Here is a 23,966-nt window from a genome sequence, read left to right as displayed (position 1 = left end):
CTGATATCTTTTATACTCCTCAAACCTGTGCAAGGGTACACAAGAAAGGTTCAGTTGCATTTGACCTCTCCGTATAAAACAATACAAGTTGGTACTTCATTTATGACAAAAATTGCAAAAAACTAGATACATAGAGAAGCATTGTCAGATATCCATCGGTATCCATCAATACCATCAATACCCAATCCCACTTTTATTTAATTTCAAAGCCACTAGTATGTGCTTGATACTAGACCTGCAGGACACTAGGCTTGCTATATTTATTTAGGAGAGATAACGGGGAAGAAAACCGAGGGGAGATTAGCCATTTATGGAATAATCCTGAAATATTTTATTTTTATTCATGCTTAAATGACAGGAAAAATGTGTTGGCATAGCAATTTTCTGGGGTTTCCAGATTGGAATGAGAAGCTCTCAAACTCTGCAGACCTATCTATCTATGACAGCAGTGCTTCTTGTTGTTGAACAGAAAAGACTGCATTAATTGCCATGAAGTGGAAACTGTGCTAGAATATCTTGGCAAAAGCCATACACGATGAAGAGCTGCTTGTTCTGCTGGACTTGCACTACTAATAACGTACATGCATCTACTGGACTATGTGCCTTTTAGGAGTCAGCTGTAACTGAAAGACCTGTGTGGTGTTGGCGTGGATCACTCGTTAATAAAAATCTGACAGCTGAGCCAGGATGGTGCAGTGAGAAGAGTCAGCTGGGGCAGGCAGAGGAACAGGAAGAGGCTCTCCCCATGCCAAGTGCTGCCTGTGCTGATCCACCTCTCAAGATAGCATTAGTACGAGCCAGATCCAGAGCACACAGAGACTTGTGGCTGCCTGGATCTGGCATTCTCCTGTGCTCTGAATCAGGACACCAGGGCAGAATTAACCAACCTCAGGATCAGTCAAGCACATGCACTGAGCGGCTGTAACAAAGTGCTTATCAGTCTCTCATTACTAGAGATTATTCTCTGATGTCTGCACCGCTTGCAAAACCTGGAACTGGCTGGGTTTGTTCTTCTTGTGTTCCTCCCAGAAGGTATACGCGTTGTCAGCACTACTTAACCATTCCAAGGAAGAGATGAGCTTTCCTGAAAGGAAATCAGTGTTTCATCTCCACCCAGAAAATCAGCAGGACTCACTCAAATCCACAGTCTGAGGCCTGCATGTAAGCCCAGGGGCATGGCTAGTGAGCATGGCTTGTATCAGCCCTTTAAGTCCAGATGAAAGGCTCATGAAAAAGACTTAAACCCCTGCATTTGGGTACTCCCACTGTGAATCAGAGGATGCCCAGCCTAATTTGCCTCCCCCCATCCCTTTCTTTCCCTTTGGCTTCCTGCCATTGTCTTTGGCAGAGCTAGGCTGGCTGTAGGAGCTCAGGGAAAGGGGGCACTTCCTTCTCTTGCCCACTGTACTATTTGTAACTGTTTCAGGTACTTTCCAGCCTATTCCAGTTTTGCCTGAGTGTGTATATACGCACAGACACATGCGTACACATTTATACATGCACACACGCCTACTTCAGACTTGTATTCTTGCATATACACACACTTGTATGGTGACCTTGGTCCTTCAGAAAGTGCGTCAGACTCATTTCTGTCATGCTCATGTATTTCCATCCACAAACATACAACTCCCACCACTTTTCCTGCAGAATGATGACGCAGAAGGGTAGGATGAACACATCGTGGGAGCATAACCTGGCACTGCCTTTCACACTGGCACCACCCCATGAAAGCTGTAAGGGGCAATGAGTGGCCAACCTGGGCTTGTCTTTGATGGTGTGTGAACAGCTTGTCACAGCTCAGCTCCTAATTGCAGTCTCCATCCAGGAAGGACCCTAAGCACCTACACAGTTTTTGCAACAGCAAGCCTTCAGGCCAGGCTCTTGGGCTTGCCGGAGCTTTGTTTAATGCAACAGAGCCCTGGGTGCCCTGGAGCAGCTTTCAACATCCTCCCTCCCCTACAGGCGAATCCTGGAAGCAATCCAGCTGTTGGAAGCTGCTTCAGTTTGTGTCAGCAGTATAGGTCCCCTCTGCTGCCTTCATGCACCGTCCTTCAGTGTCACAAACACATGCACTTCCCAAACTCCTCTATTGCTTGGAAGACCCTGGATCCAGGAGCAGGTTCCTGTAACTGTAGATTTTCAGGCTGCTGAGGTTGGCTTTTCTTCCCTTTCCTGTTCCTGGGACAGGCCAAGGCATCTGGCTTTCATTAGCTGTCGGTGCTCTACTCTAGGAAGCAATTTCTAGTTTGGGAAGAACTTCTTGCTTTTCACATCTTGCTTTGAAGAACCTACTATTTAAAAGAAAATGTTTTTTCATCCAATGTCATCACTGGTAACACTGAAAGGCTGCTTTCAGCTTGCCGGAAACTGGCCTCAGGGAGACTTCAACACCTGCTAAAATCCTGCCCTGAGCTGGGGCCTCTACAGAAAACTTCCACCACAGTCCTTGTCAGCAAAATTCAGAGCCAGTCCATCACCTCAGACAGCATGTGAGGGAGCTGGGTGCTCTTCCTCCAACCTCAGTGTAAGGGAGAGCAGATGAGCCTCACATAAGAAAGCCAGTTGTGACAGACCCATCAGCAACAGCCTGCCAACAGCTGCCCAATTGGGATGGGGCTGGTGACCAGTCAGCATCTCCTTGTGAACCCAGCACAGATTCCCCATCCCACTGTGTAAGGCTTCACACTGTGTAAAGCTCATCTTTATCTCTGGTGTAACATACAGGAGAGGCCCAGACCTGCCCCCCTGGGTGAGCTGAACAACTCTACTGATATACCAAGGCCAGATAAGAGGTTACATCCATTGCATCACTAATGCTGGGGCCCTGCACAGCCAACATCAACTCCAAATCACTGCACACAGGGCACACATCACACTGAACACAGGCAGAGAGGCACTTTCTCACCCACTGGGTGGGGTTATCCCCTAGAGACAGATCAGACCAGAAGGGGGTGGGAATGGGAAAAGGGAGGGAAAGAAAAGGGAAAAATCATGGAAGTGATGGTCCCAGCAGGAAAACACAGATAAGAAATTAGCCATGAAAACTCCCTGCGATCTGCTCTATGAGAAATATCCGCTCTCAGCCTTGCCAACACAGCATTTTCTTTAGCTTCCAGCACTCAACCTTTCTTCCTGCCCATACTAAGGTATTCCTGCTTAATTAACACACTTGGAATTTCTGAAACACCTTTCATTTATTTCACTGAGACAGAGACTGCCTTTTCATTCTTATTGTCCGCTGCCTAAAACAAGAGCAGGAGCAGGGCTCGCAAGCTCCCACCCAGTCACACTGAAGAAAGAATGAAATAATACATTATCAACAATCAGAGCCAGAGCTGAGCTGAGCCTTTTCACAGTGCTCAACTCATCACTTACTGCTGTCATTCAGACTCCAGCCCCAGAAGATCTCTATGGACCTTAAAGACCCTGTGGGATAAGCTTGGTGCCAGTGACACAGAAGGTGAATGTTTCTCTTTCACATTGTCACTATACAGCCAGCAGCACAGGAACAGCATATTGGATCTCCAGCCCTGCACAGGGGGTCCTCTCTGGGGAACCCAGCTCTGCATGTAACTGCTAGAGAGGAACAGAAAATACTACTGATAAACTCTGCAGAAACAATGTGAGACATGCCTAAGAGCAAAGCGGAGAGCTGAGACACGCTGTCACAGTCTGCTCCTGTGGATAAAGCTTTCTGCTGCTTTAGAGCAGAATACGGAGTGGTGGGATCAGGGAAATGCTGTCACTCATTGATTGCTTTAACACCAAAACCTGAACTGAACTGTCTGAAAGTGAGAGATTTCACTATTCTTTGATGCAGCTGTGCCACTCACTGGAGAAAAGGGAAGTGATTTGAGACCTGGACTGCCAGTGCCACCTACACAGCCAAGCGAAGGGCCCTTGGCAGTGACCTAGGGAGCAAGTACAGCAGTGATTTTAGCTTTAAATCATCCATGAGTCCCACTGAAATCTGAAACATTTTGTGGGAGGTGAATCGGCTCAAGCAAGTGCCAGGGCACTGCACTTACCCTACACCATGGCTTTTGATCCTGTCAGAATGGTAGTAAATAGTAACCAGTCCTCTGGCTTTTTTATAACAAAACCCAGCAAAAATTCATTGCATCAGATGTGTTTTGGAGGATGGGTTGCACTGGTGTTAAATACATCCCTTGTTCTTCTGTACCCGGCAAAGTTCAGGCAGAAAAGGAGGATTTTAATAAAAGAATAAAGATCTCTTGTTGGGTGGTTGGCTGTGTCCAACCAGGCAAAACACACCAGGCAAAGCTTTGTCTTCCCATAATACAGGCAAAATGAGAAAACATACTGAACATTGAGGGTGGTCAGTTCTCACTGTTATTCAGGACTCATTGATTGGTAGCTTTGATTCCTACAGTAAGTAGGGAAGGAGTTGTTCAATGGGTGAGGAAACCTCAGGAAACCTCATAAGGTGAAAAGAAAGGTGTTTTTCCCATCTGCTGTATCAGCATCAGCCCATCCATCCCCAAAACAAGGTCTCAGGGAAGCCAGGTTGGAAATTAGAGGCTTGTAAAGGGAAAGAGGCTCTCTGTTCAAGGGAAAATGACCTTGGTCATGCCACCCAGAGCCCCCAAGCATCAAAATTTCAGGGATTATTTTGGTTTTCCTCATTTCCCTGTTTTCTGTTTGCAAAAGTATTGTTTTGGAGGAGGGATTTAAGATTTGTGCTTACAAGTAGAATATAACTTGCATAATGGGAGCAGTTCAGTTTTACATGGTTGTCTCTTCATGTTTACACAGCTGGCCAGATACCATTAAAACATTTTTTCTCAGGAGGCAGTGTGGTCTAGTGGAATGAGCATGGGCCTAGGAGTCAGGAACTCCCACATTGTAATTTTGGGTCACCAGTGATTTTCTTTGGTGCTCAGAGAGAGTCATTTAACCCCTGTGTATGTCAGTGTCCCAGAAAGATACTTCCTCATCACAGCTTGATGTTGGGGATCAATGTGGCAGTCCTGGGGCAGGAGAGGACTAAGGTCCTAATGTGGTACCCAGGGCCATCAAATAAAGACAGCAGAGGGATACAGTGGCTCTAACTTTCTTCTCTGTTTTCACCTCTTGTGGGTTTGGCTTAGCTGGTCTCTGAATCAGAAATGATGCATCTGACATGGTCTTGCAGTCTTTCTGCTCCAAATTGAGATCATCCGTAACTGCACTGCAATAGTTTGTCACTTTTCCTAGTAGTGAAGGTACACAAGCCTTCTTGGTAAGCCCACCACAGTGAAGTGAGAAAGCAAATAAGTAGCAGCACTGACTTTTAGAAAATGAAATACTAATGATTGAAAAGCATCAATTTCCAAAAAGCTGATGAGCGTATCAAGTATTACACCTAAACAGGAGCTTGCATGGTGATGGGATTGGACATACTGTGAAAGAACTGGCTCTTCTAGCTCAGACAGTTAAAAATCAAACTCTAAACTGATACTGAACTAGGGCCTATCCTGTGACAGCACTGGAAATTAGAGCCTTCCTTCTTAGATTCCTTCAGTTCAGGATACTTTTGCCATAGCACTGAGATTACAAAATAGACCACATTTGACCTGGAAACTGCATGTTCACCAATCCATATCACTTCTGGGTGACAACGATGGAAATAATCCTACAGGAAGATGTTTTGGCAGGTAGCTAAACTCTGATCTTACCCATTAAACATCCTTGTTGTTTACTTCTCCCACTGTTGTTACGTCTGGTAACTGCTTTGTTTGTGTTTCACTCTGCTGTTAATAACGGTTTTATGTGATGGAATCTGGAGATCCTCCAGCAAAAAAATGCTCCAAATCAGGCAAGAGCTATTTTGTTGCTTCACTCTGGTTCCTTTCTTCCCTCTCTTGGTTTCTGAGGGCCTGTAATAAAATGTTCCGTGCAAAACTCCGGGACTGGCCTTGCTGATAGACTGTATCTGGAGTTCTGTCAGCAGCTTGCGGGGACTTTTGTCAACAACTTGAGTCACTTTAGAGAACTGGTCTGCTCTTTGTAAAGCAAACTTCTGCAAAGGAGGACGGGTGTGGGAACAGCACAACATCAGACAGGCAGCGTGGTACAAAGCGCTTTCTCAGGGCTTCTGGATGCAGGGAAAGGATGTGTCAAGGCATGAGGGAGACAGAATTGGAGGTGGCCAAAGCCCAGGATAGTCTTGCAGGCTGGGTCTGTTCAGCTGCTCTAACTTGCTGAGGAGGCCATGGGACTTTGTAACTGACTTGGGGTCAGTGACCATGCAAAGGGTCTTGGTGTCTCCTCTGACTCCATGGCTGTACCAAACACTGGCGCTGACCCCACTGAATCCCAGGAACACTGGAGGTACAGGACCCATGGACTCTTCCACCCTGGTGAAGCAGGGCTCTCCCCAGCTTCATAGCTGGTCAACCAAGGCTCTGTCCAGACAAGGATGGAGACAGCAGGACCCCACTGGCAGCCTGTTCCCATGCTGCACAAGCTCTCTGAGTGAAGTTTTCCCAAATGTCCAAACTGAACCTCCTGAGCCACAGACTGGCTGCAAAGCTCCATTGCAATCCAAGGTTCAGGAATCAGACCTTCTGCTCCATTACTGCTAAGCTCTGAGGCTGGTGAGGAACAGAGGAAGGTGGCAACCACCTTAGCAGCATTTCTGGATAAATTTGAGAAAAGTACACGTTTTTAACTCATTTTCATAGGTGATGGGGAAAGATATTTTAAATGGAGTGTATTCTCTTCATGAGGAACAGCCAAAAGAAACAGAGGTTTCCTCTTCTGGATGGCAGACCTTGACAGAAAAGGAATTTGAGTCTTCAGAGTATCTTTAACCCAATATTAGAACCTCCTGGAAGCAGGAGTTATTAATGGACTTGTTGCTGGAAGCTCAGCTTGAGTGCTTAAATGACTGTGAAATATACTCCTGATGGGAGAACAAGCACAAACCCAACAGCAAACAGGACTGTGTTATGGGATATTCCCACCCCTGCTAATAAAGTTCTCTTTTCAACGCTGAAGTCTTGGGCTGGTTTTAAAACAGTCCTGTAAAAGTGCCTTATGTTTTGTAAGTGACACCTTATGAACATGGGTGCAAGGGATAAATGGGGATTTTACAGACCTGACAGAGGAAATCTGCTGCCTGAGCTCGGGGTGGGTGCACGGTCTGCCATGGAGTGTTACCAGCATCTACAGAGATCTATAAATATCCAATACTGCCACTTAGGGAATTAGGGGTTTTGCCTTTTAGTAGCCTTATTAATCTAATTGACACCTACTTCAGTGGGTTTGCTGGGGTATTTCATTACCAGATGATGTATCCAGGTCAACCCTCGCAGGTTAGTGCAGAACCCCGCTCCCTCAGCAGGGTCTGAAAATCTAGGTCAATTCGCATAACTCTGATGAATCTTTAGAACTAAAATGATTAAAGTGACAACTTGCACAGATTCCCTGCTGAGGTCTCTGACCTTAAATCATGGAGGTCACCAAAAATATGTTAAGAATCTAAATAAACTCCAATTCAGAAGTCCTCTAGACTAAGCATCTCTGTGCAGTGGTGGCATCAATATGGCTTAAAGGAAGTGCACACCACTTCACAGTTTCTCAAAAACTAAAGCATTTCATAGGAATTTCACAGATTTCAATAAATACCTTTTTTGCCTCAACCCCACCAAATACATTTTTTGGAAAGACAATGGGAAAGAGCAGCACTTCAAGTTCAGAAGGTATCAGTTCTGCAAATTCTTCATGAAGCCGTAACTGTCTGGTTTCAGGGTTGCACAGAATAAAATGAAGACACTTTTCCACACCATACCAGGATAGGTGTAAACATTCAGTGTTTGAGCTTCATGGGTACAATGACAAAGATCCCTTCCTACATCACTGAATAAATCATCTGGCAAGAACTCTTACTGACTGCACAAGATAACCACGATGACACATGTGCTTGGTATTAGAGGCCATGATGCTGTATGTCCAATTCTTTCACTATGGCATATGTTCTGTTTTGGAATGGGAGCCTTGCCAGAGCTCAGGGTGTGAGCAGTCACATACCGGAGAGTGTGGGGGGAACAGGAAGCACAGGGAGGACTGTGAGTCCATTCCTGCATCCCTGTGAGCTGGTGCCAAGAGGACCAAGCGATTGGGGTCAGGAGCTGTTTTTTACAGGTTCCTCTTCAGAAGGGGGGATGCTCCATGCTCACTCATGGTTCCCACGGCATCTTTCCCTCATACCCAGAGACCAGCGCTGACTACCTCAAGCAGCCCTAAATTCTCATCCAGAGCACTTTGTGATCTCCTGATGGCTGGAGCAGGTGATGGAGGGAGGATTTGGATACCCATTGAGAGTGCCATTCTAAAATGAACAATTCCATCCTTCAGTCACTGGCACTGTACAGCATTGCCTCCTGATGTCTTTAGCTCATAATTACTTGAACCACAAACAAAGTCATGACGTTTGTTTCTGATTTACATGAAGGAAGGAATCCCACAGCATTTACGTCTCCTCTGACTCATGTTTCGGTATCCCTCATCATGGGCCTGCACAGAGATCTGGCCCTGGACACAAAGGAAACCCAAGGAGAGGAGGGCTGTTTTTGAGACAAATCCCACAGTACAGATTTCTTTGTTACGTGGAAAGGATTATGACCCAGCCTTCGCCTCTTGCTACATGCACTTAAGACTGTGTGGGTTGTATGTATGGGTGCCAGGGCCGCAATTTCTCTTGTGTGTTTATTTAGCAAAGTGAAGGTCTCAAAACTGCAAAGCAAGCAGCAACTTAGGCCCTCAAAATCCTTGCTCCTCAGTGACAGTGTGTCTATCTGAGCAGTAATTCCAGCGTTAAATGGAAAATAACCATACTGTGATTTTATTTTCCAGACCGAAGCTGCCTCCTGCCAGGGCCACACACAGAACTGCTTTGGGCTCCAAGGGAAGGGTCATTAGCCACAGCAACGAGGGATGGCCAGTAACTGGGGAAGGCTCTGCAAGCCACCCAAAACATGTTTGGGATGACGGGGTGCACCAAAGCAGTTCAACCGTGCATTGGTTCTATGCTTCAAGTCCTCTTGTTTTTAAAAACATTGCAAGTATTTAAAACCTCAGTTCTTAGCCAAGAAGAGGAACCTGCTATTTATAAGAGCAACAGCACTGAAGCATTGGGGGATTTAAGTCTTCTTTACCAGGGTGAGTGCACTAGGGCAGGTTTCCAAGCTGCAGCTGGGGCTTTCTTCTGTCCCTAAGTTGTGCCTGTATATTTGTAATCACAGCAATGTGTGTACAGCTGCTATGTTTTTGCCTGCAAGTCATGGTAAATGCATTTCAGCACTGCTGCATCTTCCATGTGTGAGTCTTGGGTTGACATCTTTTAGAATGGGGTCCCAAATGGCACATCTTGTATATTAGTATTTAGTGCCAGTCTATAATTAGAAGGTAATTTTTTCCAGAGCTAATGAAAAGATGCCCTAGCAACCTCTGGATCTGATCCCAAATCCATTAATAAAGTTCAAGTGATTCCATTTGATTTTATGTGGGACAGACCAAAGTTTGAAGAAAGATGCTGCCAAGTATCTCCAACCAGGAATATGCTGAAACTTAGTAAAAAAGGGTGGAAGAATTCAGCCTGCATCTGCCCCTGCTACATCCAACTTGGAGAGAAAATGGGAAAATTCAATGAGTAATACTTCCTGAACTATGATGGCATATTGATGGAAATGTGGCAAAGAATTAGCTCCCATGGAAAAATTAAGAAAAATCTATTTCTATCATCATAATGAAGACTTGAGCTGTTGTTATGAGTCAGTAGTGCCAGTTGGCAGAGCCAAAGATGCTAAGTGTAGGGATACAGTGAACCTCAAATGCATTTCTTTCCAGTGTACCAGCCTTTGTGTGGATTTCTACCATGGTGTCCTGCCACACCGAGCTCCAGCAACTATTTGTCACTGGACGTTTGGATCCATTTCACATCCAGTATCTCCAAACACAGATTCCACACCAAAATTAATAGTTCCCATCACTTCCACACCCAGTTGTCACCCTGGTACCCAGAAGTACACTTGATTTAGCACATGGGATCACAGGTTAATGACGATAAATCTGAAAGGAGGGATCCTAAGCCAGCCCAACCCTAAACACAGCCCAACCCCTCCATACTCTGCTTGTCTTCGGTGCAACACCCGTCCTGCGTATGCCTTTCTGTTTGGATAATGTCCTCCCACATTAACTAAGAGCCTATTTAAATGCACCAAAAAAGCACCAAGCAGCCATCGCACCGAAGGCATGCTGCATTTCCAAATGGGTTTCATGGTCTGGCACATGCCCATTCAACAAAGAGGTTCGCAAACGTGGGGAAATGCCAAAAGAATATCACTGTTGAAAACCCAATTTTCACAGGTGAACAGCAAGAATGGAACATTTTCACTGACCGACCTCTCTCTCTGGGATGAGTACTTGGTGACCAGAGCCCAACAAAGCAGATTGGGGCTGGTGGCTGCACTGGATTAAGCACATTCCAGAGTCCCGCTTTGACCACAGGTTTCCCATCAGCTCCCAGCAGAGCCCATGTCTGTTCTCCACAGGCAGAGCCTTGAAGATGCAGTCGGAGCTCTGAAAACACCACCTACCGTGCACCAGGAAGACAGGCGCCAGAGCACAGCATCTTCAGTTCCTGCCATGATCCCGTCATCAGCTTTTGGGATTTATCAGCAAGGTAAATCCCGCTTACAAACTGTCAAGTCGACAAAGAAACACACTGTTAAACAATGAAGCACCGCAGTGAAAGGCAAATGCGCTTTACAAAGAAAGTCTGAAAAGGTCACCAGAATGTTTGTGGGAAGGATACAAGCATTTTTAAACTTTGAACAATGAGACCTAACGGTGGGTAAGGAAACCACTGCGTTACCGCCCCAGCAAGTGAATAAAATTGCCACAGCCTCTGAATTAACTGTAAACCAATTGTGCTCTAATGAAACCCTCCACAATACAGATACCAGTTCACACCCCCCGTGTCATCAGCAGAACAGGGCTGTTAATGATGTTCTTCTGGAACTTCTTTTAAAAGCTGAGATCTCCCATTCCCTCTGGATGGCATTTGAACAAGACAGATAAAAGGGGAACTTCCAATCTATAAGCAAGCAGCATAGGAAGAGATTACAAAGATCAATGCTTAATCTTCTGATATTTGGCATGAATCTTAAAATTCAGGGTTATTTCCTACCTGACCGCTCCCAACAGCGTATCTTACTTATTTACACAAAGACAGGGATTAACAACACCTCATGACATCTTTATTTTAATGAAATTTAAAAAGGCAGTTATTAGTTATACATACACACAACTGATTCTGTACTTGTTAGTCATAAATATAGAACATTCAGAAGTACAAAATACACTTTATCCACAGCACAATTTCACATCCATATGAAGAGTTTAAACAGATACGTAACCAAGTGCCTAACAATGACAGAAACCCATTTTTTGAGTTGTTTTATTTATTTTTTTCTTTTCTCTATTTTCTTTTTTCTTTTTAAAGACCATTAATCTAGACAAAGTAATCAGTGCCGCAGTCATCAGTTCCATGAAATGCACTCCGGTTTAGAGTAGGAAAAGACTGACCTTCTAAAGACAATTAGATGCCATCACCTTTTCTTTGCTCCTTAACAGAAACAAAACCAAGTCTACATTCTCCTCACAGCCAACAACTGTGAAAAATGGGACTCTGGCAAAAAAAAATCACCCGAAGCCAAACTTGAGCAATGCCAAGAAAATATCTGAAGTAGGAATTAGTCCACTCGATACCTTGCAAACAAAGAGCAACAGCAGGATGACACTGATAAGGCATTAATGACAAAATGGCTGTATTATTCTCGAAGAAAGAGTACACCTATGTATAAAAATATATGTCATAGCAATTGGGTAAATCCAACACTATTTAACACTGTGCCCAAAGTAATTAAGAGTTAAAAAGGCAGTACTGCAAGAAGTATTTACAGTTTCATACTGTACTTCAAAACAACGAAAAAGGCAACAAAGCTACAAATGGAACTATCTGGTTAAAGCATCACCACAGGTACTGCCAGTAGCACTTGTAACAGGTAATGTGATGGAGTCTCTCTTGTTAAACAGGATTGCTTGTCTGAATAAACTAATGTAAGTATTTTAGTATCTAAAATCTTCTCAGTCTACATGCCTGCGGTGCATTGAAATAATTCACCCAGACCATTACTATTTGCAGTTTCTTGCTTCACCAGCTTAAAACCCAAAAGATCCAGTGTCAGGAAACACCATGTTTGCAACACAGCTCGATCAGGAATGACAGCTTTATTTCCAGCTTAAAAAACACAAAAGAAACAACAAGTCCACCACCTGTGTAATTCTGGAACTGGCAGCCACAGTGTCAGCAAAGCTACACCAACGGCACGTGATAAGAACGCTAGCATTCCAAATGCACTTTATAACTTCAGCTATAGGATAAATAAGTTGCTTCACTAACCAAACACATGATAAAAAGATACAGCACAGCCAACGCTACACAGCTTTTTTTGGCCACAAAACCTGGGATGAGGCTGTTTCAGAGGAGCAAGCCACTGACACGACAGCAGCGCATGGCGAGGGCAGCGCGGGCTGCCCAGCAGCAGTAGGAAACGCTGAACTTGCTCATTTGCTCGGTCAGAAGCACAGAGTTGCTAAACTCCTGAAGCTCATTAAGTGCTCCCTCCTCGCTGGCTCGGGAATGGCACCACAACACCTCCCATTCGGGCACGGGAAAGTGCTGCGGAGATGGGATGGCTGGGAATGGGGTGGAAGGCAAGGAAGGTGGAAACGCCAAGAAGAAAGCACTAGCTCTGGTGGCAGATGATAATGGCTCAGAGGGAAAACCCAAACCTGGCACTATCTGGACTGCACCTTAATGGAGTAGCCACCCCTTTCCCAACCAGAAAGGCAGGAGTGGCCCTACAAGGCGAGCAGCAGTCCATGCTCTGATGCCTCAGGTGTATTGGTTTTAAAAAACTAATACTGTATTTAAAAAAACAAAAACGAAAAAGAGATGTGCTTGAAATTCTAACAGTGCACTTCTAACTGCACAACCAACTGCTGTACATGAGAAGCCTTCTACAGTAGTATAAAAATCATGACACTGAGGAAGATAGCATCGCTGATGCTAGGATACAGAAAATTACTTTAAAAACCTTATTTTTAGTTTGAATTCAGGAACAAAGTATATTATAACTACACTTAGAGCAGTTTGTTGGGTAAAATAAAAGAGAAGAGCAGCATTTTTTTCAAATAATTTTTCACTTTATGGAGAAATATTTTTAAACATTTTGGAAGAAGTGACATTTACATCATGTCAAGCATCTTCGGTGCAGAGACACAAACTGCTCCTCTACTGCTTTCTCCCTGACAATTAGCCTCTTTCAAAAGCATGCTCCATTGTACAGATGCTGACCACCTTGCTCAGCTAGTGCAGCATATAGGCACTGTTTACAGAGGTCAATGAATTTCATTCTGGGATAGTAGAGCTTTGCCCATCTCATTCAATGAGCAGTCATTAATCATGAATGCAAAAGGGAGAAGGCTCCAAGAGAATAAACATGCATGGATTTAAAGGAGTAGTACATGGCTTGCTCACTTAAGAAGGTATTTTCCCAATCTCTGGCAGAGAAGAGATATATGGATTTTTGTTTGTTCTCTGTGATTCTGGTGAGGCAATACAGACCAGGAGATCTGAGGCCTCTCCATACTGCATCTAGAAACATAGTCCCTAGCCTCAGCTCGCAAGGTTAAGAGACTGGTCCCAGATTTAGCAAGTGAAACAGTAGGAAGGACTCTTCCTGGATACTGAAAACTACATGCTCTTCTCAGAGAAGGTCAGGAAAGCAAAGCCAGATGGGAACGTTACAATATGGCTGTTAAAGCTGCGTCCCTGGGTCGTGTTTGCTGCAGCCCAGCCACCTGCATTGCTTGCCAGCATGAAACCTGTGTGAGCAGAGCAGGCTGTGGGACAGAGGCCTGCCTGCTTTCCAAGGCATTATCCTGACAGGAAGGACTGTGTGATGTGCATGGTGCCTCCCCTTGGAGGCACCCCGGAATTCAAAAGGAGCTATGAGATGGCAGATCCTAGTGCTGTGAGGTCTAAGAATTGCTGTGGACACTGAGACCTTCTAAAAGGGCTATGCCCTGGGTTGATGTTTCAAGGTCTGTGATGGTCCCTGAATATGCAAAGGCAGAGGGCAGCTGTCCCCTTCCTCCTCTGCAAAGGCTGGCTGCCACCATCCAACCTCAAAGGTTATGAACAACCTGCATGTGGGAACTCCGGGTTCCATCGTGAACAATTCCTTCTCCTCCCATCCCAGAAGAAATGATCTGGATAAAAATGCTGACCTTAGAACCCAACCTCTGTAACTTACCATGCATATGAAATACTGAATAAAAAACTTTCTACCTCATTTCTGATGAAGACATATGGTGGGTGACTCATCCAAGAGGAATGTGATTAACCTACCCCTGCAGAAAAGCATACAGCATTCAGAAAAGTCAGGAGTTCTCAACATACTTGGTAAACTGAAAATCCCGTATTTAACAGAATAGGATTAACAGGGTTAAACAGAAGGGATTGCTTGGGAATCCAAGCAAAAATTCAAGTTATCACTGTGTACGCAGTGGACAATAGTCCAACTGATATCTATTACCAACTCACTCTAAAAAAATCATACACTACAAAACCATCTCACTGCTGGCAGCAAATGATTTCCTAGTAATAGGCCACCACCTTGCACTGTTAAAATGTGAGGTTTCACAGTATAAAAAAGTACTTCACAGAAAGGAAATGCACCAAATATAGAAAATGCAATCTCAACGTCTTTACAATCATTTTTTATGAGGTGGTATTTTTGGGAATGCAAGAACAATAGAAATTAAAGCAGCCAGTGAGAAATGCAGAGAGTTATAGGCCTTAAGTCAGTGCAAAACCAGACTAATAGCTTATGTAAGTTAATGTTTGTTCTGAATAGAGAACCACCTGAATTAAAAGTAAGAACACCTATGTTAAGTGATGGAGACTCCCATGATACCTAAATCCTCAATGCAAACTTTTCAGTGCATTCCAGAATGGACCCTTTGTAAAAGCAAAAGAAACCAGTACAGGAAATCACTTCATACAGCACAAGATATACATAAAGTACCAAAATGTACACACATTCAAGTTTAAGTTAGAAAAGGCAGAGCTGAAACTTCAGCGAGACAGGCCTACATTATGTTGCTTAATCTCACATTCAAAGTGACCTAAAAACTACAAGAATAAAAGAAAACAGAATATTGTGTCTGCTTCCACAAACTTAAGCTTAAAGCAAGGCATTGGAATTGAGCGGTAGGCACTGTAACACAAAATTACCTTACCTTTTCTTTGTTAGTCTTTGTTACTTCATTATCTATTTAAAAATTACCATTCAAAGGAAATATTAGGTATCATTCACATTCAAATATTTAAGACTCAGAGATATTTTTTTTCTTAAATCAAGCAAAGTTTTTCATCTCTGAGGTAGATGACAATAAAATAATAATAAAGGAGCTGTCAATGAACACCAACAAGTGCTGGAGCTCCTCTGCTGGCACTGACGCACCCTAAGGAGGAGAGAGCAAGCCCTACACCACTATCCAAAACATGAGAAATGCGTCTTCTGGTTTAGTAGCTTCTATAGAAATGCAACACAGAAAAAGCAGAGCCAAAATTACACTTGAAATGGCCTTGGATAAGAACTTCCATTCCTGCTTTGCAAGCTACTCCGAAAATGGTGGAAACATGCCCAGGTCAGCAAAATCTTCAATGTTGTAATTGCCAGTACCCTGCGTTGGATCCCCTGGCATTGGCAGCATGTCCTGCATGATAAGGAAAAATCAAAGTGAAGTGTCACTTCCTGACATGTTATCCAGACACAAACTGTTTCCTGTTCATCTTTTCAATGTAAAACCAGAAAAGACCAAGTTTAGATAAACAAGGTGAAAACCAGACCTGTGCAGGGGGGAAGGCTAAGGCTTGCGTGCTACTTATGTTTTGCTGAAGTATTCCTGAACAGGAGGTGGGACTTTAACAGGACAGAAGTTTTGGATTGCTCCTCTGAATATGGCACATTTGAGCTGCCACATACTCCTCCCAGGCTGAAACAGCTCCCTTTGGAATAGGTAGCTATATATGGAGAGGAAAAAAACTCTGTTTTTGCTATATGGGAGGTATTCAACATCTCACACACTCCTGCATAGAAAGCAGCTCTTGCTGTATAAGTTTGGTTATGGGGGGGTATCACCTGCTCACCAGCAAGTCAGTGAATGTATTACTGCTCCTAGTCCTGAGGAACACTAAAGACTGGACATCCACCCCAGCTAACAAGATGCCCAAGCAGCCTTCACGAATGTACAGAGGCAAAGGAAATACCAGGAACTTCTCAGGAGAAATGGGATTTCATGGTAATTGCTCCCACGTGTCTTGAGCCAAGTGAGGTCCCTGCAGGAGGCTTCAAAAAATACTCAACCTTTCCTCTCGGCTGGAGACCGAAGCCACAAGGAAAAGATATCCCTTGCTGAGAAAACCGGAGCTTATGCTTGCCTTTCCTGTCAGTCCTTACAATAACAAGCTCTTACTGCAAAGCCACGTTTTGCCAGGGATGGCTCACTATCCTTACAATAAAACAAAACCTAAAGAGCAAATAAGAAAGCTCACAGGGTTGGCTCTGTGAAGGAATAACTACTGTGAACTGCTTTGTACTGATAAATTACCCCAAAATAAGATAGATTAGAATCCATCTGAGATCTCTTCAGCATCCCTGTCGATGGTGGTGAAAGAGGCTGTGAACACAGCTGGAAGTTTCTCAGCCTTCATTTTCTGACCAAAACTTGCACTTTTTAAGTTTTTCCACATTCCTTCCCAGTCAAGGGGAAGTTGTAGCTGCCCTCACCTATTTAGACTTCCATCTCTAAAGGCATTTCTGCTGCTGGAGCCTCTGTAGCAGGGTCACCTCAGGTACAGACCCAGCAGGGTAGCTCCCCTCTTGAGTTCGCTTCTTTCTTTATGTCCAGCAAACCCAGAGTTGGCTTCAGGCACATACAATGCAAGCAACTTCTTGGAAGCGTTTTAACTGGGCTCATCTAGGTTTCCCATCACATCCTGCTATTGTCCTAATTCCCTGCAAATGCACAGTCCCCTAAGAGCACTGCAGGTGAGCCCAGTTCTCCATTTCTTCCTTGTTTCTCCTTCCCACTAATTCCATAAGACATTTGCTGGGACACAAAATTGCTGCTTGGAGCCCTGTGTCTCTGTGGGCCATTGGCTCCATGGAATTACCCTGAATACGCTTTTGGGTTAAGGTATGTGCAAAGCCATTGAACTGCTAACAGAGAGGGATGCCATAGATTACTCTTGCCTGGGCCATGGGGTAAGAGCATGCAGACAGGTAGTTACTCCAGATGTAATAACGTTATTTGTTTCCCTGTGAAGCAATGGTTTGCTCACACAGGAAAATTTTCAGGCTAATGTCTCTCCTGCAGCATTCCTGCGAGTGACTAAGCATGAGCCAGGTCTTGCAGGTGAATTTACTTTCTAAAAGATAATGAGGTGCCCCACTTCAAACCTTGCTTGGGGCTTGAATTGTCTTTTCTGCATTTATCTGCATTGTTTTGTTGCAAACTGCCTTTCTGATCTAATTTAAAAACAAGTTATACAAGCATAGAGGCCTTACTAGTTAACTTAGGAAGTCCTACTCCATCCATAATGAAGGCCCCAAGTTATACTTAATATTAAAAAATCAGCTAGTCAAAGAGGATTTTTTACCAGCTATCTGATATCAGACTGGCTTTAACCTTAAAAAAGTATTGGCCACTATCTTCTATGCAGTATCAGACTCCTTTCCTGCTTGAATCATCAAAGAAAATTACACTGATTGGACTTGTCTGGGATTTTAGAGGCCAGCACCAGGATAAGAAAGATACTCTACTTGGGACTATTTCATTGCTTCCCTGCAAAACACATAAACCCTAAGTACAGGGTGCAAAGATAAGGGAAAACAGCATTTTAAATCAGCAAAGATGCTGTTCTTCTGCAGAAAACAAAACCATCTCAGCTGTAGTTAATGCCAGCTAATAGCAGTGCCAACCTGTAGCACCACATAGCAAGAGGTACTTGCTCCAAGCCCTGCTAGCAGCCTGATCTTTGAGGGCCAGAGTTCTTCAGGTCAGCTTTGAGCTGGTGTCAGAGGGACTTTGGGCTCACTGAACTCTCCTCACCTGGAACACCTCGGTCTGGCTGGGCTGGGGGTGTGAATGCTGGTCGCTGCTTTGCTGGTTGTGATGTTGGCTCTGCCACTGGGACCAAACTTCGGAAGGTCTCCCCTGGAACTGGCCACTGCTCTGGCCACCTTCAGCTGGATGGGGGAAGAAAGGACAGAAGTCAGAGAGCAGCTCCTTCAGAACTCCCACCTGCTTTTGAGGCTTCATCCATCAATGCCTGTGTTTGCACATCACTTTAGAAAACAGATCCCAAGTGATACTCAGCCCCTGCAGGGTGGAAGCCCTGAACCAGTTTCAGCCCTGAATTGCAGGGTGGGGGCCAATGTAAGAGCAAAGCTCATTGCTGTGGCTGTACAGGTATGGCAGGTGAATTGCTCACAGCAAAACACACAGTGACACTGTAAGTCAGGCAATGGAAAACAATTTTCAAAGCATCCCCCCTGCTTACATGCCATTTAACTTAAATACCAAACTGCGTCATCTGAATGCTCTTTCTTTTTGAAAGACTAATTCTTGTAGAGCAGTGGGTGCACAGTTACCTACTCAGCTAGGAAACATGTAAACAGAACTAAGATTTTTGCAAGCAGATGTAAAACCAGTAAGATCAACAGGCAACAGCCTTGCTGTGCTAAATGCAGACACTATTGTATTAAATGCAGAGTGTTGCTTGTGGTCTACCATGTCCTCCAATATTAACACTGAAAAATGATTTCTTTAACATACAGCTTATAGCAAATTACTATCCTGTTCGTATGGTGACGGCATCTTAAAAGTCTGAGGCCATTTAAATGTCACAGAGTAACATGAACAGCAAGGTGTTATGGTAAATACACTTAAAATGATGACTTCAGGGAGATGCATTTCCTCTAAATAGTCTACTAGAAAAAAAAACAGGATGCCACACACATTTTACACTTATTACACATAGTTTTCATGAGTACAGTCACAGGTCACACATAAGCTGGATTCATATTGCCCTCCATTTCTATAGACTATTCCCAAATGTATACAATGTATGGATAATTTTCCTTCAATTTTTTACAATATAAGAATTAGCATTTTAGAAAGCTTTCTACCAGGCTTATGCTTTTTCTCTGAACATTTTCCTTCTCTTTTTTTAACTGCTCCTGCTATTTTTGCCTGTTTTCTCCTCCCTGCAGAGAACTAAGCTGGGTAGATCTGGCTCTCCCCAGTCATCAATGCCCTCTGCCAAGGATGCCAAATTTCCTGTGCCAAACATCCACACGTGTGCTATGTCAGGTCTCTGATAACCAGACTCAATCATACCAGATCAATCACTACTCATAATCATGGCTTCAGAAAATACAGAAACACATGCTTAAGCCAATACTTGTGGCTACCAGCAAAACCATGCCAGACAAATAAAGCAAACATGTTACAGGAAAGCGAACAGGCTGTAGTGATGTATTTCTATCACATCTGAAGTGGATAATTACAGTTCTTCCCTCACTGACGTTACCACAAGCAATAATTCAGCTGACTCAGAAACCCTGCAGCCATTTTATGGGACAAAATAAAATCCATCTAAGTTACCCTTTAAAAGAAAGCTGAAAGTTATTTTTTTCTCAGAACAACACATTGAAATTAACTCAGTGAGGCAAATGATGCTGCTTTTCAGCAAAACAGTTACTGCCAGCCGGAGGTTCAAGACATTCGTCTCTATGAAGGCTGAGTTATTAATAGTATCCAAACTGATGTAGGTCAGGAAATGTTTCTCATTAGGTGAAAGAGTTCTTGCCAAGTAGCTTAGGCTTGAAATACGAGGCTGTCTCATAAACAAATGTACAAAGCCTGGTGCAAATGGAAATGGAAGCAAGAATAATGCTCTGTGGGAAGAGCTGTTTCGATGCACCTTTTCTAAGCAGTGCAGGTCTGCACTCAGTGAGGCTGGTCTGCAACAGGTCTGTACCCATTTTATTCTCAAGGAACAAGACAAAAATGACACACATTAGCACACTGCTACCTATGCTGTTCGGAATGGCACGTTATTACCCACCAGCAACATTTTTCATGTCTGTTTACCACTGACGGATTCATATTATTTTTTACTCTTGAATATTATTCTGCTGGTGGAGTGCAGAAAACTTACCAAGGGGTCAGCCATTGGGTCACAGTCTGAAAGCCACTAAATTAGCATGTAATAGGAAAAGAAAACCATTTCAAAACATGGCACCTACACTGATGAGGTTAGTAGCACAGGGGAATACAAAAAAAACTATCTCCAGCCAAACTTCATCAAGCCACCTCTGGGCAGAAGAACACTGCAATGCAGTCAGGGAAGTTAAAAGAGAATGTCCATATGTGCCATTTAAGAGTTCTCCTCAAAAGCAAAAAGAAATTGAACCTGCTGACCAGAATTTGACAGGACGGGTAACTACTGATGTAAGCAACTTCTGAATCATTCATGTCACCATTTACTGGGGAAAAAGAAAGACGGCTCCCTCATACCATAAAATACCACAATATCCTGAAGTGTGTTCCATGGAGGAGATGCAGCAAGGAGAGAACAGGTCACCTCTGTCCACTATGCTCAACAGCAGAATGCAAAACCCTTTCCCCACCTGGGCTTCCCAACCAACCCACCAAAAGAAAGGTTGGAGGATTGTTAATGAAGTTTTAATGCTGAAGAGTTTCATTTTTATGCATTTGTGTGTTAGGTCATTTAAAACTTACCAAACCCTGCACTTCGGTTTGCTAAGCTTGAGTATGCATTGCCACTTGGAGAAGAGGTGGCTGGGCTGGAAAGGGGGCTGTATGATGACGGATCAGGTGGGTAGTTGTGACTTGTTCCAATCCCAAAGGGAGATGACTGAGCCTTGCCAGACTGCGATGGAATTTGCTGAGGAGTAAAGGGTAAAAGAAGGAATGAGTTGCACTTTTGAAGAACAGCATAGCAGATTCACTTTTTAACAGTGTAAAGCAAACACTATAGAAACTCTGCAGATGCAAACAGCCACAATATTTCTGTCTCAGCCATATTTCATTTCTGTCAAAGCCAACTTATTGCTGCAGAAGGAACACAACAGACTATAAACTAAAACAGAGCTCTCCTGCTTATTAACTCACACGTACTCAGTATCAGAGCTGTGATTTTCTTCACCTTCTTATGAGGACTAATCTCAAACTGAACAGGTATAAAGAATTCACTTTTATTTGCCAGGTGTTTTGATTCTGCAGTGCCACAGTAAATTCATGGTTATCTGAATGTGTTACAGAATATATACAGTTCTCAGATGATCAGAGTCTCCAGTGCTTGGAGTAAATGGTCAAAGACGTTCCAAAACTAATAAGCTGCTTTCTCTCTCTACCTAAGTACAGGCAGCAATCATGTTGCCTTGTAAAAGCTTTGGCAGCGAGTGTGAATCACCAGTCCTGGGAGCAGAGTAGGAACAGACTCATGTTGCTTTAACTGGGGAGCTGAGTCAAAGTTATTAAAAACCAACTTGCTGTCATTTTAATCTACATAATGACTTTGTCATATGATCTCCAAGAATGTTACTTAAATGATTAAACACTGCAGGCTGCTTTGAAACATGTACAACATGTACACTGAGACTAAGGGAGGTGAAGTGTCTCATCCGAAGTCATGTGCTACGGCGACATTTAATGCTACAGAGAGAAACTGCTTACAAACCATTTTCTGCATCCTGAACAAATCCAACAGGTCCAAGAAAAACTCATTGCCTAACCAATTCCACAAGCAGAAATTAAAGGTGGTTAGGTCCCTGGATACTTCTAATGATGTGCACTGTTACTGGCAATCAAATCACTCAAGCGAAGCTGTTATCCCCTGGAAGACAGGGAGCAAAATGAAGCCCCCATAATCCAAGGGGAAACAGTGACTAGTTACACCACGTAGACACACACAAGTCCTTGAAGCTGGATCCCCACCCAGCTACAGAGGTGTGGGTACAGAGGGAGCTCGTGCACGTGCTCATCAGGCTAAGTAGCTTCTGCTCTGAATTCTTGCCTGAATTTGTATGTGTTCTTTTCTGATAACTCTGCAGACTGTGGGTAATATTGCTGGGTGCAAGGTCTTGATTCAAGAAAAAATTATCACAGCCTTAATACTAAAGGAAAACAGCTGTCTTCTTGCTTCAGTCAGTGCACATGTAAGTGCAGGACTGAGAACTGCCACTAGGACTTATGTCAGCATAGTGAGTGCCACTATTATGGACACTATTACAAACTAAATGCAATTACACACAGGACAGTTGTCTGAAATTATTCTTCCTGCCAAGGAACAGAAGTGGGGGAACCTATTTCTCTCCAACCATAAATGATAATGACAAAATACATTAAATCATGCTATAAGTGGGCTCTACTAGCCCTTTTGTAAAAAGCACAGATTGGAAATCTTTAATGACCATGAAAATAAAACACCTTTAATCAATACCTGTCCTGGAAATGGTGGGCGATTTCCTGTCCAGGCAACCTGACTCTGATTTAGTTGACGAGATATCTGTGTCAGATTCTGGCCTGTTGAAGAAGAAGACTGGATGTCGTTCACACCAGGCACATGTACCACAGATGAGCTAAAAGAACAGAAAGAGTGCCTCATTTGTAAGTTATATTCCCAGTGCACAAATAATATTCCACACATGGAAATTTTGATAATCACATTAAAACTAATTGTTACGTATGTCTTGATAAAAAAATGACTTAAAACCATCACAAAACTATGACCCACACTGGCATTCTAAAATATCAGTCAAATAGACAGAGGGCAAAATTATTTTGAATTAGACCAGTAATCTCTTTGAAAGGGCTCGCAAGAATAAAATTAGTCTGACACACGATGTGTAAAACTTAGCTTCATGCATATACTTAATGCATTAAAAAAAAGCCTGGTTGTGGAGAGTATTCAATCAGGTACTGAATTTTAAATTAGTGCTTAAACTCAATTTAAGCATTTGCTTAAATGCTATACTAAATGAAGATGCACAGAAAGATTATACCTATAAGAACTTCTTTATCTGTTTTCTTCCTGGGAAATGAAGAAGCGTGTGTTATATATTAAAAATCTGAGCTTTTAATTCCTTTTTTCACCAACTGATGCTAAAGAGCAGCATGCAGTTATACACCCAGGCAAAAGAATCATCAAGACAGAAACTTAAGGTATTGTAATAGCTTTGGAATTTAAATAAAAAGGTGTTTCCAAAGGAACTCAGTTATTATATGTTACCTGTTCCCTAATCAATGAATTTCACTACAGAGAAATTTCCCAGAAATTCTGAAGTAAGACAATTTTATGAAGGACTGCTCCACTTTAGTATTTACTCTCATGAAAATCTAGAACAACTGAATCTATGTAACCACACACTGTCAACATGCTTTTCTGTATTTTCATATATTAAATTAAATTATACATTCATTATTTTACATGTCATCTATAAATACATAAATTAATATAAATGAAGACACAACATATAAAAATGCTCTTGTGCATCAACTGAAGCGGATCGTTCTTTTCTCCAGTCCCTTCCCTATTGCCTATTTTCACAGTCTTACAGAGAAAGAAGAGAGCAGATTGGGAAAAGAAGTAAACAAGGCTGAGCAGAGAGGAAGCAGGAATCTGAATCCTCTGAGAAGGCTGACAAAAGCCCTCACAGAGTGGTAAGCAAAACGTGGCAGGCATTTGAATATGGGACTTGCTATTCTCTCTTTCTTAAGCTGCTGAAAAGCAAAGT

The 23,966-nt window shown here is 43.2% G+C and overlaps 1 protein-coding gene across 5 annotated transcripts in view; it reads right to left on the bottom strand.

The window, feature by feature from the left end:
* Positions 1–14,537: 14,537 nt before the first annotated feature.
* ARNT2 (aryl hydrocarbon receptor nuclear translocator 2) overlaps positions 14,538–23,966 on the bottom strand; it is a 101,159-nt gene continuing 91,730 nt past the window's right edge. For all 5 annotated transcript variants that reach the window (XM_061371372.1, XM_061371377.1, XM_061371375.1 and 2 more), the window contains 4 exons: positions 22,673–22,811; positions 20,950–21,115; positions 18,253–18,389; positions 14,538–15,855 (listed from right to left, as the gene is read on the bottom strand). In XM_061371372.1, the coding sequence (XP_061227356.1) occupies positions 15,757–15,855; positions 18,253–18,389; positions 20,950–21,115; positions 22,673–22,811 (541 nt within the window). In that variant the 3' untranslated portion in view covers positions 14,538–15,756. The remainder of the gene's footprint in view (positions 15,856–18,252; positions 18,390–20,949; positions 21,116–22,672; positions 22,812–23,966) is intronic.

This window comes from Neopsephotus bourkii, unplaced genomic scaffold (assembly GCF_033783945.1).
Source record: "Neopsephotus bourkii isolate Nb327-2 ecotype Australia unplaced genomic scaffold, CSIRO-AGI_Nbou_v1 NB_1572, whole genome shotgun sequence".
NCBI lineage: Eukaryota > Metazoa > Chordata > Aves > Psittaciformes > Psittacidae > Neopsephotus > Neopsephotus bourkii.
This window is presented reverse-complemented; position numbering and strand designations above follow the sequence as displayed.